The sequence below is a fragment of the Rhamphochromis sp. 'chilingali' genome, assembly GCF_963969265.1.
Source record: "Rhamphochromis sp. 'chilingali' genome assembly, chromosome: 2".
NCBI lineage: Eukaryota > Metazoa > Chordata > Actinopteri > Cichliformes > Cichlidae > Rhamphochromis > Rhamphochromis sp. 'chilingali'.
This window is the reverse complement of record NC_137930.1, coordinates 57,616,112-57,631,700: the sequence shown is the minus strand read 5'-3', so window position 1 is coordinate 57,631,700 and position 15,589 is coordinate 57,616,112. Positions and strand designations below refer to the sequence as shown.

The 15,589-nt window shown below is 40.4% G+C and overlaps 1 protein-coding gene across 1 annotated transcript; it reads left to right on the top strand.

Annotated features, from left to right (window-relative positions):
- The first annotated feature begins 7,638 nt into the window (after nucleotides 1-7,638).
- kti12 (KTI12 chromatin associated homolog) lies at nucleotides 7,639-14,025 on the top strand. The gene is made up of 9 exons (XM_080874539.1): nucleotides 7,639-7,872; nucleotides 9,588-9,639; nucleotides 9,747-9,799; nucleotides 9,882-9,937; nucleotides 10,022-10,101; nucleotides 10,224-10,383; nucleotides 11,160-11,222; nucleotides 13,077-13,147; nucleotides 13,798-14,025. Exons 1-9 carry the CDS (start codon nucleotides 7,722-7,724, stop codon nucleotides 13,937-13,939), a joined length of 828 nt encoding a protein of 275 aa, XP_080730665.1. The 5' UTR covers nucleotides 7,639-7,721; the 3' UTR covers nucleotides 13,940-14,025.
- Nucleotides 14,026-15,589: the final 1,564 nt, after the last annotated feature.

The window sequence follows — 15,589 nt, the reverse complement described above, 5'->3', positions numbered from 1 at the left end:
ATCTCCACATCAGTCTCAAGCTCCTGATGGTGTTGTTGGGGTGCCAAGTAAAGGTAATGCAGCCAATACAGCTTCGGCAAAAGTTTCAAACAGGAAGTCGGAGGAAAACTCCCGGAGGTCAGGTGTAATGCGCTCTGCACCAGTAGTCCGTAATACTAAAGTCAAAAGATCTGCCGCACATCAAGTGCACAAACCAAAGAGAGTATCAGCCACTACAGGCCATGCAACTACCACAAACTTCCTTCCAAAAGCAATGCACTTAGCTAGTCTAAACCTTGTCCCTCACAGCGTTGCTGCTTCAGTAGCTGCACGAACCACCTCCTATCAACAAAGTCAACGCACACTCTCCTCCACAGTGTACAGTACTGTCCCATTAGTGCATCAGGTCAAAACAGCCAATTCTTATCCCCACCTGTCTAATCCGAACCCATCTGCGGGAACTTTAAACAGACTGTTGAACAGTGCCAACCCTGTGCCTACATATGTGCCAAACTTGAACCCACCTCCGGGAACCAATATCAACCTTCCACCACATGGATACTGCTGCCTCGAGTGTGGGGACTCCTTTGGGGTGGAGAAGAGCCTCGCATTTCATTACAGTAGGAGGAGTGTCCACATTGAAGTAGGATGTACACACTGCGCAAAGACTTTGGTGTTTTTTAACAAGTGTGCCTTGTTGGCTCATGCAAGGGAACACAAGAACGGTGGCACAGTGATGCAGTGCACACAGCTCAATTTGAAGCCCATAGCAGAAGAAAAAATGTTTGTACCCCTGAGTAGTGAACTGGTTAGTGTGGGCACTTACTCCTCGCCATTAGTCTTGCCTAAAAGTGAGCCTGTCCTGCCCTTGTATCCGGAAAGCGTCATCCGCCATCGACTCCGTTGTTTGGAGTGTAACAAGCAGTTGCCTGACTACAAAGCACTCGCAGGCCATTACCAGAAGCTGTCAGAAGATACAGAAGAACTGGTGAGTAGCTAATTGACATTTTCAAGTATAAGGGTGACAACAAATCACTTGAGAAGACCACCTTGCAGAATTTAGCAAGTATCTAAGCCTATTAGTGCTTACTCTTAAATGTTTTTAATCTGTAAAAGTCACTCAAATCAAAGTAGAAAAGTGCGCTTCAGGGCATAGATTTATCATAATGAAGCAACACGATGCCTGGTGCCACTTTGTAGATAATTTATCTGATCTGTTTCTGATTGATTACTGAGGTACAGATGAGTAAGCTTATTCTAGCTAAAGAGAGAATACTGCTTTGTATAATTACTTACTTCATTGTAGCTGTTAATTGGATTGTTTTCTATAAAAACAAATGTATTTTCTCTATCACCAGATTTGTCCTTTTTAATGGCACCACTGTTTGTTTGTTTTCCACTCAAAACTGTCTTTTTGTTCTGTTCTGTTGTGAAATACCAGATCTGTAAAGGTTGCTCAATGCTGCTGCCCAACAAGTGCAGTTTCAGAGCTCACCTACGCATTCATGCACATAAGTCCCCTTACTGCTGCCCTGAGTGTGGTTCCCTGTGTCGTTCTGCAGACATCCAAAAGCACGTCAGGGAAAACTGCCTGCACTATGCTCGCAAGGCTTGGTACAAGTGAGTAACTTGGCAAGAAATGCAGGTTTTTTTTAAAAAAAACCCACAGTGTACAGTGCACTGTTGCAACAATTATGTTTTCCTTTTCTTCCAGATGTCTTCACTGTGATATGGTTTTCCGGACCCTTCAAGGACAAAAGACTCATATCGAAGAAAAACACTGTGAGGTCTTGTACAAGTGCTCCATCTGCCCGGTTGCATTCAAGACCTCCGACAACTGTGAACTGCATTTGAAAAATAAACACAGTACTAGCAAAACAACTCCAGAGTAAGTTAACATCTCATGACCTGACGGTTGAAAACTGTGGGCTTCTCCTCATAGGCTGCTTTAACAGTTTTTGCTTTCTTTTTGCAGGTTAATCTTAAAGTGTTCCTGTGAGAAAATGTTCAAGAAAAAGCAGCTACTGTTTCAGCATTTCTATCAGAATTCCAGCAAGCGTGTTACGTCTGTATTTAAGTGTCCAGAATGCAACTCAGTCTTTCCACAAAAGCTGCTATTAATGCAGCATTTCAAGGTTAGAATTAAATATATGCATTTTATTTAGATGTTTTACATGTTTATCATTTTTACCTCTCAGACATAAAAAGTGGTCAGTAAGCACTGGTGAGGTGTAGCACTGATGGTTGTCAGTATTTTTTAATATATTCCCTGCAAGTGATCCTTTAGGAGTTTAGGATGTCTATAGGAGTTTATATTTGCGGCCACACTTCTTATCTAAAATGATTTGTGCTAAAGTTGTCAGACATCTGGGGAAAAAAAGGTTCCTTAGTCCATAGAAGAGTTATAAAGTGCATCCAGTAAAAGTAAGGTGCTGTGTCCTATCATGTTTACTTTTTTGGTTTTTTTTTTTTTTTTTTTAAACCTTTAAAACCATACACCTGATACAGATCAATCAACACGGGAAATCATTAACTTATGCTCCAGCAGTAGTGTTCTTTTGTTAAAACACCAGCAAAGAAACAGTTAAATGTTACTGTGTAAATACGTTTGAGCATAATAATGTGAATTTTGTGTTTCCTGTTCTGCAGGGTGTGCATGTAGGAAACACGATTGAAGAGACAGAGAAGAAGAAAGAAACTAAGCATGCTGACTTGCACCAGGAGTCTCAGTCTATCCAAAAACAGAAGAGTCACTACCCTATTAAACAAACAGTTGCTACTAGAGAGAAATCTGAGCAAGACAGCAAAATCCTAAATCGTGTGAAACCCGCTGGATGGACATGTAACGAGTGCCTGCAGCAGTTCACTGAGCGAGATGCCTACGTTTCCCATTTGAAGACCACACACGGAAAGGTAAGGGTGCACTGACCCCGCACTGACGTCTGCTGATGCAAAACATTACTGAGTGTTGCGCTCTTATGTCTTGAGTTGGTGTCTTAAAATCTTGACAGATATACCGACAGTGTGCCACAGAAGACCGCTCAGACAGCAACATCAGTAAATCATGTAAAGCCTTGTCTGGGTTCCTGTATTAAAACTGTGGTACCTGGGTTTAGATGCCTTGAATTGGCATTTTTCCATATAAACACAATTATTTTTATTTTTTTAAGAATGTAAAATTTGTGTTTTGAATTGAAACTGGGTCATGTAGAATATACAGTATTACTCTGGAGCAGCTTGCCAATTACCACCACCCTCCTTTTTTTCCCATGCCCTCTGCTTTCTCCAGGATACACAGTGAGTTTTTAGACTCATTGGGCCTCAGTTCACACTGAGTAGAAATCGTCTTACCCTGCTACCAAATGAGTACAAATGCAAAATTATTCCCCATACACACTGCTCTGTTTTGTTTATTTTCTTTTTACTATACTGCTTTACATATTTTACCATACTGTTATACATATTACTATGCAACACGTTTAGCTCGAGATGGATCATGGAGAAAGCTGTAGAGCTTTCATCACTACACCAAAATAGCACAGAATTTCCAGCTCAAGAAACTGAAACAATAACGTTCTCAAAGCAAACACTTTTTCCTAGTTTGTTCTGTTAGAATGAAATACAGAATAAAATAAAAATATAGTAGATAAAAATAACAGAAGTGATGAGAGTCCCCTGTGCTGTAAACTGTGACTCAAGTTAAATAAAAATAAAAAAATAGAAGGGGTGGGTGAGGTTTATTATGTTTATTATGAACATATTTTGTTTTTGTGCGTAATGGAAATAAAGTAATTGAACCAGTAGAAAAAAATACTTAGTTGAGTACGTGTTTGGGAAATACTATTAGTTGGACCAGTAGTATTTCACAGCTGTGAGTAGCCAACGAGCAGTAGGGCAGAAATGAGTCCTGTACCTCTAAGTCAGAGTTTTTAGGTCAACCAGTATAAGCAAGATGCATTTTTATTCTGGTTTGAATTCCCAGTTAGATCCAAAATTGTCTGTTTCAAGGCTGATGCTTAAATAATTCACTTAAGCTCATCTTGTCATTCCTACAAATTATTTATTTTTATTTTTTTGTCAACAGTCCGTGAAGAAGTATCCCTGTCGACACTGTGTGTTGTCTTTCAACACTGCAATCAGTCTGAGACGACACATTCGCAATGATCATGATGGGAAAAAGAGGACTTATACCTGTTGGTAAGATTTTGAAAATGTATAAATAATAATAGTAACTTTGGCCACAAAGCAGTTTTTAATTGTTGCTCCATCCCTGTTTGTTAGGTATTGCATGGACAAGAAGACAATATTCACGTCAAGTGTGATGTTGAAGAACCACATCAGCCTTATGCATGGAATAAAAAATCCTGATCTTAGCCAAATGCCAAAAATGCCCATCCAAGTAGACAAAAATGCTTTGGACAAGGTAGCAATTTATTATTTCTCAACACAAACATAAATGCTTCCAATCTGCTCACTGGTCTAAACTGCATAACTTGTGATTTCCAGAGGCTTGTATCAGCAACACCTGATGTGGGCACACAGATGGAGGTTCAGGATCCTGCAGGTAGTCTCGAGGCTCCTTCAGCTAAGCGTCTGAAAACTCAGTTCCGCTGTTCGAAGTGTGGCTTCGTCACAGACAACAGCACAGAGTTCCAGCAGCATATACCTCAGCATAAAACCGACGAGAACACTCCTCAGTGCCTTCACTGTGGCCTGTGTTTCACGTCCGTGCTGTCTCTCAATAGACATCTTTTCATCGTACACAAAGTCAAAGATCCAGAGGAAGAGGAGAAAAAAGTAGAGGGAGATATTAAAGAGAAGGAGCAGGATAATCAGCTGGCTGGATCAGCAGAATCTGATGAGGAAAACGATTTGTTTCACCAGCTAAACAAATCTGATCCCTCACCGGCCGGAGAGCAAGAAAGTCCGCACTGCTCCACGAGCACAGACTTTAACTTAAATCTGAGCACTCACTCTCAGACACAAGCAGTCTCTCTCCAGCAGTGAGAGCCACCTCAGCTCCTGTTTAAAGCTGCTTTAATATCCTCAGTTTTCATGTGAAAGTCATAAGGGATGCTTGATGTTTTTAGGCAGGTGGTACAAAGATGTAATGCCTTTAATTTGGACAACCTATTTAGAGGCGGTGCAGTATATTCCAGCAGATACATATATTTAATACAGAACAAATATTTTCATATTATTTTTTTGTTTTTTAATTTAACCTTGTATGTTGGTAATATATTAATCTTGCCTTTCACATATAACTGCACTCATCACTCATACTACGGTTAAACATTTCCCCCTTCTGTTTTTTTCTTTTTTCGTCAAAATATTTTGCTTAACATTTTCCATCCACCCTGGCAGGAGACTCAGGAATGTGTGTTTGTTTTACGGTCTGGTATTGATTATTGTAACAGTGTATTGGTGGAGTTTCAGGTATTGTTTCAAATTATTTAATGCCTCACACTAAATCCTGAAGGATTCAAGCTGCTTTTTTAATATTAGTAGGTTTTTATTTTTTACGAAACACAGTATAATTGATTGTTCATGTAAAAGCAGTAATTACAAGTTCATGGTTTGGCCTTTTTTTAAAAAAAAAACAAAACAATTTTATACTGTCTGTTTTGGGGGTGTTCTTTCACGTGTTTGGGAGAAACGAAGAGGTATTACATGTGTTCTGCAGCAGTATTGCTGTATTGAAAATACCTCAAATTGCCAGAAGTGGGTTTTGGTTTTTTTGGGGGGTTTTTTTTGGTTTTTGGTTTTTTTTTCCAGCAAGTGAACGGTCAATGTTACGTCAAATCAGGGTACATTTGTTGAGGATGATCCAGAGAAGGTGTGAGAGTGAAATTCATCAGCATGTCAGAGTTAATGTTTTATGAATCAGCACCTGGGAACGTGAATGGGAATGCAGTGACTTAAAATAAAAAAATATCTTAGATTAGCACTTGGCAAAAGGGGGATACTTTTCGGTTGCAGGCTCTGATATGTGAAGCGACACCTCGTTTTGTATTGACTACGTGACAGTTCCTACCTCCGTGGTAAATGGCAGTGATTGTTAAACGTCGAAAGGCTTCGAGAAGTTGCAGTTAATCTCAGTGCAATGTAAAAAAATTAGTTTTAAAAATGTATTATCCCACATTAATAAATTTTATAAATTATTTTGGGAATGACATTAAGTCTTTTTATGGTCATATTGACTCAACTGACAAGTGAACTTTTCTATGAAAGTGCTGTGTGAGCTCTTTGATTCTCTGTAAGCCCTCGAATCACCGCACTGCAGCTGCTTACCTGCAGGGGCTGAGAGGAATTACTTGTTCACTGTTTGTCTTTTTGTAATGCTTGTCGAAAGATATTTGTACTTTTTGATACTGTGTACAGTGAGGACTTGGTTAAGAATTTGTGTACCTACAGTAGCCAATTAAACTTGGATTTACAGCATTTCTTAAGCCATTTCATCTGTTCAGCATGCAGTGGCCTACGTGCCTTGCTGTTACATTAAAGTACTTACAAATAAATTGGTGCATTTAATTACAGATCTGCTCTGTCTTGTCTTTCATTACAGACCTGCTGGGTTGAAAGAATTTAATGTAATCGGGGTGTGATAATCAGTAGTTTTGCGACGAGGTCACGTGCTTAAAATCGTCACAGCAAGTCAGAAAGGCACAAGGCACTCTAATGTGCATCATGCATCCAATAAGCAACAACCACAGATGGATGACTTCATCCCATTAGAATATTAAGCCGATCCTGTCTCAGTATAACTGCCTGTACCCAAAGTAACAGAAGAGATTTCTTTTAATTGACCAGCTCCAAATTAATTGGAAGCACATCTGAGAAATGAAAGGCACTGTGACAAAGATGTGCAGGGGAGGACTCCTGTCTTCTTTCATCCTTATCTCATACATTGCTTTGACAACTTCAATGACTCTTGATTTGACTGAGCTGAGAAATAAAGTTTCAAAGCTCAAGGTGAATCCCAGGGGGAATCTGTGGGCAACGGGTAAGTTAAAAATTACACTGCTGAATGATTGTTTCTTTGTTCTGTTTGAAAATGCAATATTTACAGAGAGTTTGCATGTTTCATTTAATAAGGACATTTCATGGGCAAGAAGAGCATTGTGGATAGTTCCTTTGTGAATTCTGCCTTTGAGAATATAAAAGATACAGCTGAAGGCAGAGATGTGAGACCTCTGCACGGAGTGGAAGACCTGCAGGCGCTCCTCATCCATATTCTGAAAACTGCCCAACAAGGAGAGCAGGCACTAGACAGGTGAGTTATGTATTGTTACTCAGTCTAATACCGCTGTTAATCCTTCCATTGTACAGCTTTCTGTGTTTTTCTCATGCATTTAGAGAAGAAGGACATCCAGTTCGATCAGTTGTTGCGTGACATCCTGCTGATGAAGAGGGTTTCTGCTCTTGTGAAAATCAGCTAAATTATGTTTTGTTTTTTGTCTAACATAACACGTATATGTTGGCAAGTGAGAAACACTTCTGTTGTTTTACTTTATATTGTCTATGACTTTATTAAAAGCGCAGAGAATGTATTGGAAGTCTGTGTTTTCATCTATGTTCAAGTCACATTCGCACACACACAGTACCTTCAGATAATCAAGTTTCTGGCGCCCCCTGCCGGTCGGTAAGGGGAAAAACCGCTTTTAGTTAACATATCCGGGTGAAAGTGGCAACGTGCTTTTTATCACATCCCAGGGTAGTTTGAGTGGCAACTAGCCCCAGTTATGCCCTTAATAGTGATGTGTGGTTATCCCTGTAGTGGTAAGTCACGAAGGGCAGAAGAGCTGAAGGTGTATTTTGAAGAAAGCACAGAAAGAAAGGTTCATATTGTTGGAGACGGAAGCCTGGGCGTTGAGAAAAACACTGTTTACGCAGGCAAGTAAGCTTAGCACGCCTTCATTAGTGTGCTTCTTAAAGCTTTTCAGCTTCCAGGGCTTTCAGTCCTACTTGGCATAGTTTTGTATGTTATTAGCCACATAATACTGAGGTAACATCACCGGCCTTACACGAAGCTTAGCCGGGGGAATAAACAACAGAGGCAGGAGTGCTTATTCAGCGTTTGCGCTTATCGATGCTTGGGGCGGCTTTAAAGTTCATGACAATTACAACTGTGTTCGCCTGCTTTATGAGCGCTACTATTCAATTAATTTTACTTATTTAGCGTTAGCAGCAGTAGTAGTTAGTAGTAGAGACAGTCCAGTAATCTCTTATGAACAGGCACCTGGCGAAGGTGGGGAAGAAGGATTGCTCTTTAACAGTAAGAGACCCTACAAAACCAGTTAAAGAAGGGGCAACCATCGAGGATGATTGGTTGGAGGCTAGAGGAAAGAAAGGAGACTATTAGCAACAAATAGAACAAAAGTTAATTTCATGCTGTAGTAGCATATAAATGCATAGGGAGTGAAAGGGGCATCAAGTCGATGTGCTTACTGCATAGTGGAAAATCCCTCAGCAGCAGCTATATTCCTAAGAGATTGGATCCAAGCCTGACTATAGGATTTGTCATAAGTGGAAGTTTTCAGGCTAATTTGAAAAGTAGAGAGAGTGTCCTGTAAGCCAAACTGGGAGCTGGTTCCACAGCAGAGTTGCCTGATAGCGCCCATTCTACTTTTACAAACCCCTGAAATCACATGTAAGCGGAAACTGCTAGTAATAGAGTAGTATGGTACTAGGAATGGGAAATATATCATGACATTTCAAAAAACACTTGCGATTATGAGATTTATTATGATGTAGGGGGGGGAAGCGACATTTTATCGACGTTTGCAGCAGCAGGATTCCTAAATGAGTAACTGAAGGGCAGTTTCAATTCTCCTTCTCCAATGAGCTGCTGTTATTGATGACACACTTCCTAATTTGAAGAGCAATGGTACAATGGCAGCAGCATTATTGTGCAAAAGTAATAACACAGCAACAGATACAGTGACACAGCATAAGTCATAAGCCTGGGTAGTGTTTTCCCTGCAAATTTTAAGTATAAAGTAGTTGCTTAATACTTTAGTTTAACAATAACGCGTGCAGCCGGCCATGCTCAGTGAAGTCATTTTATTTACTTCTGGGTCTAACATAACCAGCTGATTGTATCTCCTCCTTTATAGACTGGTGGTAAAAAAAACAAACAAAAAAAACCTGGGTTTTTTGCTTCAAGCTGCAAGTTTGTGTCCACAGTTAGTGACAACAGTTTTCTTGGATATTTTGAAAAGTACACTGCTTTGCTGAAAGTTGTTGACTCAACTCCCTTTTTAGCTACCAAATGACCATCAGAGGCTCTTGCTCTCACAAATGCCTGGGCTTGTCTCGTTGTGTGCATTAGGGAATTTAAGCAGGATGTTGCTATAGCAACTACATAATAATATGATACTTTGATATTCATATTATTATTGTGGGTGATATGACATGGCACATCACTTGGACCTGATCATTTTAACTGTGTTACTGTTACATTGCTATTATGCTTTTAGAATTAAACATTTTGTTTTTCAAAATTTTAGTTCTTTATTATTTCCGTAATTGTTAACATGACTAAGGAGACTGTTTGCTTCAACTGGGCAGACTTCTGCATTTACTTAATTTTACTGGAAATGTTTCAGATTCCCAAAAGGAGAAAACTGTCAGAGCGTCTCTGAAAGCTGAAGTGGAGAGGTGAGTGTTTAAAAATCTGTTGTAGGAGCTGATGTTGCACAAAACCCACACATATTTTAATGCTAATTCTTTTTTTGGTTTTTCTGGGTTTTTTTTTTTTTTTTTAGGAAAGTCAACAAGGATGACATTGTTATTCTAGACTCATTAAATTACATAAAAGGTAAGTCTTACTACTTATTCTGTAATTGTCACAGTTACATTAAATATTGTGATTTGTAGTTTAAAATTTAAATATGTTACAGGCTACCGCTATGAACTGTTCTGCCTCATCAAACATGCACAGACTCCACACTGCTTGGTAAGTAGACAATTAAACATACATTTTGAAAAAATGTTACCTTCAAATGCAATCGTGGTATGTTTGCGGGTTTTCTTTGTTAAGGTCTACAGTTTGACGTCCCATGAAGAGAGCTCATTATGGAACACAAACAGAGATGCTGCTGATGAGTACAATCAGGACATGTGAGTGAGAAGCCTCAGTATGAGAGCACGACTCTTACCTTACCTGCACTGTTGCATGTCTTTTTTGTTTTTATTTTTATTTTTTTTTGCAAACTGTCTCACATGCATTTGGTGTTTTGAAGCTTTGACGCATTAGTTCAGCGATTTGAAGCTCCGGATTCCAGAAACCGATGGGACAGCCCTCTCTTCACTATTCTGAAAGATGACACACTTCCAGTTGAAGCCATTTCTGATGCGCTTTTCAAAAGAAAAGCACCCCCACCGAACCAGTCTACTCAGAGTGTAAGTCTAAGGCTACGTCCACACTAGCCCGGATAGATTTGAAAACGGCGTTTTCGTCTGAAAATGCTCCGCATCCACACTTTCGCTTTCAGTCATTTTCACAGAGTTGTCCGTCCACGTTGAAACGGCCCGAAAACGCTTACGTTCCAGTACTGCGCATGCTTGAAACAAAAGACAATTCGACTTGCCTCATTTCTGTCTGCCGTTTATTTACTTTCCGGCTCCTTGAAACGTCGCGGCAAAATGTCAAGGAGAAGCACCGAGTTTTTTAAACGGACTAACAATGAGGTGGAGTTGTTGCTGAGGGTAACACAAAAGTACAAAGTTGCAAAAGCGAGTGAGAATTAAAGAATTTGAAGAAAAGCTGTCTGAAGCATGTGCAAACTGATAGTAATCTTTAATAGGGCTGTCAAAATTGAGAGCAAACAAAGCAACCGCTGTATAATGCCCTCCGCTAACTTAGTTTAATTGGTCACTTGACTGCATCACATGACTAAAATGTGTCATCGTTTTCCAAATGGCTCCGTTTTCGCTGTCCACACTGCGACGCGACAGCACCGTTTTCAAATGTATGCATTTTCGAGACTCAGTGTGGACGGGAGGCCAAAACGGAGAGAAAACGATGCATTTTCAAACGAAAGCACATTAGTGTGGACATAGCCTAAGAGACACTAGTTACAATCAGTCTGGAAATCTACAATATTTACTGCATGCATGTGTTTTGTTTTTTTTTTGTCTGATTGTGAAGGAAACCTATTTTCTTTTCTTCTCTGTAGCAACCACTGTCATCAGCAAACTTTTTATACGAGTTGGACAAGATCACTCAAGATGTCTTGATGGTATGTTTTTTTTTGTTTGTTTGTTTGTTTTTTCTAGTTTCACATCATTTACTGGTCATTCAGGTAGTTTCCCATGATATTTTTTTCACTGAGCTGGACTGCTTTTTGAGTTATGTCATATTCTAAGTGAAATATGACAGAAGAGTCTTTTTCAGAAAAATGTTTACAAATCCTTTGTTGGGGTATCAACATTCCTCTGCATAATGTAGACTTTGTTCTATGACTCAGAAGGTATTACATGTATTTACAGCTTTATACGTTACATCACCAGCCAAGATGCAATTATGAGTGAAGCGCTGATGAGGTATTTATCTTGGCACACAATAATAGCCCGGTTCAGGTTCAGGTACAGGTTACTGTTCTGCAGTCGTGAGTCATCCATCCTCACATGCAAACACATGCAAATGGACAACAAATGCGCATAGTGCAAAATATGAAATTAAATAACAGCTAATTCTAATTAATTTTGGTTATCATGTAGCCCTTGAAAGTGACATAGCTGTTCCTGTGAAGTAATGACTGCTCGAACAAAGCTGTTAATTAAACCTTGTCGGTCTATTACATTCACCTTGCAAAGGGTGTGAGTCGTCAAGAAAAAGTGAACCAGCCAACCGCTGCAGGCTTCCTAGGTGCAGGGGCTCTAAGTTCAGCTGTGGTTCACCAGTCAGCCTGTTAGATGACTGAACAGTTCGATTCGTTTACAGATAAGTATCCAGACCACAAGCCCAAAGAAAGAGATAAATCGGATTAAACAAAAGAACGATAAAATAAACCCATCGCAGTTTTATCAATGTGGAAACCAGAAAGCCTTCTCAAACGGGAGACTCGCTGGTGCACACAGCTTCAAAGACATTCATAACACTGAACTTCAACAGTCTGACCCTTAATAGATGTGACATTGTGTTTATGAGTGCATCTAAAATCAGTGATCATATTTTTTGCTTGCCTCATTTTATTCACTTTTGTCAATCACGTTGAACTGGTTTTCAGCATGAGTAACATCAGTTTAGCATGAGGTAAAGTGAATGGGGTCAAGCACATGCTCAGTGGGCCTTAAAATCTCTGATTTCACCATTGTTTCCAAATATTTACACTACAACTGATTTGAGGGGAACCGGTCTAAAGTCGTTAAAAGTTTGGGGATAACTACATTTGGCATTAGGCATTTAAACTATATGAATGGGTACTTGCTGTTTATAAAGATTTGTTTAAAACACAATAAAATCACAGGACTCAGATGTTGAGCTCAAGATTTGAGTAAATGCCCACAAATATTATTAGGTCAGTGAGATTTTTTCACAGTCATGGAGTGAAAATCTACATCCTGCGATCAATGTTAAAGTACTGACTGTGGCTGTGTGAAATTCCTGGATCTCAATGCTAAAATCCAAAGTGTTGAAAGGATTATAAAAACAATCGACAGCTTTAGCTGTTAACTGCTGACTGTCCAACGTTTAATAAAAAATGAATGCACCCCTGCACGTTGTAAGTGTGGGAATTTCTGTCTGCCATTCATGACATGAGCATGGCATGATTACCAAAACAAGGCAACAGAGTAAAAACATATAAATCAGCAAAAAAAATCAATAATAAAAAATAACCTCCTCTTTGTCTTTGTTTTGAGCTCATGTATTTGTTAGCATGCCACATGTTGCACTTCCTTCTTTTTGCGATTTCACACAGATCACGACGTTCTGTTGCACAATATCTGCAAAAGTTTCCAGCAAAATAAATTAAGAGGAGTAAATACTTCTCTAATTCTGATTCATTGTTCCTTATACTCTTTGTAGAGATCCCTTTTTTAAAAATTCATTTTTATATGTGTGTTTGATAAATGTAATTAAATGTTTTCAGGCGATTTTTAACGCCCAGAAGACGAGCGTTCCCGGGGATCTTATCGCAGTTCCAGGAGCTTCGGAAAAGATATCCTTTTTTAAACACAACTTGCGTGTGCCCAGTTATTTTGAACACACAATTTTGATTAATATTTTCACATTAAACAGATTTTTGTAGTTCCGTGTGGGACGTCTGTCATATTTAATGACTGTGTGAAATGCTAATTTTCGTTTACCTCCCGGGGTTAATCACCTCCCCTCAATAGCGGGGGGGACAACACTGTTCTATCTGAAAGCATTAGATGAGGAGGTGGAGGAATGTGTGGCCATCACATGACTTAAAAGAAAGGTGGATCTACTAAGCAATGTTAAAGGTCTTGTCTGTAATTGCATGCTGTGGGATGTGTGGTGGGGAGAAACCAAATTATATTTGTGGATTTTCATTGGTTGCAGGACTGTGAAGCACCTTCTCAGAACCAGCCACTTTGATTTTCTTCTTTGAAGATGTTGGTCCAAGCACAGCATAACTTAAAAGCACATCATCTTCTGTTCTGGCCAACCTTTAATAAAATGGGCATAATCTGAATTTGAAATGATGCCAGCAACATTCAGTACAGGTTATTTCGTCCTGTTGTCCTGCTCAAAGGTTTAAATGCAATACTGGGGCTTGGAGATAATTTGGGCTTCTGTTAGGTTCTACCTGTGGTATTTTTCTTGTTCCTTAACTCGCTGTTAAACATTGAGCTCACCAGAAATGTCAACATGGCAGAGCTGCGGAAATTACGGCGCCAGTTCATCAGCTACACCAAGCTGCACCCGACAGAAAACACGGGACAAATTGCTAATATGTTTGTTCAGTATTTAAATAAGAGTCTGCACTGACAGTGTGTAGTGTTTGGGGTTTTTTGTTTTTTTGGGGGGGCGGGGGTTGCAGTTGTTCCGTGACAAATAAATGTATTTAACAAAAACATCCTGTTTTTGCTGTTCTTGGTTATATTTTTAAATTTGTGTACTTTCTAGGACCTTTTTGGCCTTCCTCACCATATGGGATTTGCTCAGTCTTGGCAAAACCCCAAATAGCTTCAATGTTAGTCCAAGCAGATCAAGAATTTATTTTCTTGACCTACCTGGACTTAAAAATGAACCTATTTTGCATTTCACCTACTTGGACTAGGTATCTTGCGCCAGTTTTTAAGAGCAAGGGTCATGTGTAGTAACTACAGAGGAATAAGCCACATTATGAAGCTATGGAAAAGAGTTGAAGCTAGTTTAAGTAATCAGTGAGCAGCAGTATGGCTTCATGCTGAGAAAGAGGACTAGAGATGCCATGTTTTCTTTAGGAGTTTTAACAGAGAAGTATAAAGAAGTTAAGGAGTTGGCACTGTGTCTTTGTGGGCCTAGAGACAGCATATCCTCCAGAGAACTAAGGAAAAGAGAATCTAACTATTGAACTTTTTTGTTTGATTTTCTTCCTCTTTGAAACTCAAAGAGGCCACCCAAGCACATGAGAAAGCACATGATGTCCTCTATTTAGTACATCTGGACTTAGTAGGGTAGCTCAAATAAGTCAGACACTTCACACCTCCTCTATTCACCCTGCTCACTCCCCCCCACCCCCAACAACAGCATCCAATACACACTCAACACAAGGCTCCAGCCTGTCTCTCTCAACCACCCAGGTTAGGAGGGAACTGAGGAGGATTAATGGCAAGAAGGCAGCGGGTCCAGGTGGCATCAGCTCGAGGGTCGTCAGGTCCTGCGCGGACCAACTGTGTGGGGTGATGGAGCACCTCTTCAACCTGAGCCTGAGGTTGGGAAGAGTCCCACAGCTCTGGAAAACCTCCTGTGTTGTACCAGTGCCAAAGACTTCACGCCCCAAGGACCTCAACAGCTACAGGCCGGTGGCTCTGACATCCCACCTGATGAAGACCCTGGAGCGGTTGGTCCTGGCTCAGCTTCGGCGCCTAATAAGCTCATCACTGGACCCACTTCAGTTTGCCTACCAGCCTGGCATTGGAGCGGATGATGCCGTCATTCACCTCCTACATCGTTCCCTCGCTCACCTGGAGACCGCTGGAAGCACTGTGAGAATCATGTTCTTTGATTTCTCCAGTGCCTTCAACACCATTCTTCCCTCGGTTCTAAAGGACAAGCTGGTGAACTCTGGAGTGGACCATCACCTCACTACCTGGATCCTGGACTACCTCACCGACCGACCACAGTATGTGAGGACTCAGGGCTGTGTGTCGGACAGGGTCGTCTGCAGTACGGGGGCCCCACGGGGAACGGTTCTGGCTCCGTTCCTCTTCACCATCTACACTGCAGACTTCTCCCACAATTCCACCCAGTGCTTCCTGCAGAAGTTCTCTGATGACTCTGCAATAGTCGGCCTCATCACTGATGGGGACGACAAGGAGTACAGAGGTCTGACCCAAGACTTTGTGGACTGGTGCCAGCTGAACTACCTCCAGATCAACGCCAGTAAAACCAAGGAACTGGTGGTAGACTTCCGCAGGCACAAGCATTCTCCAC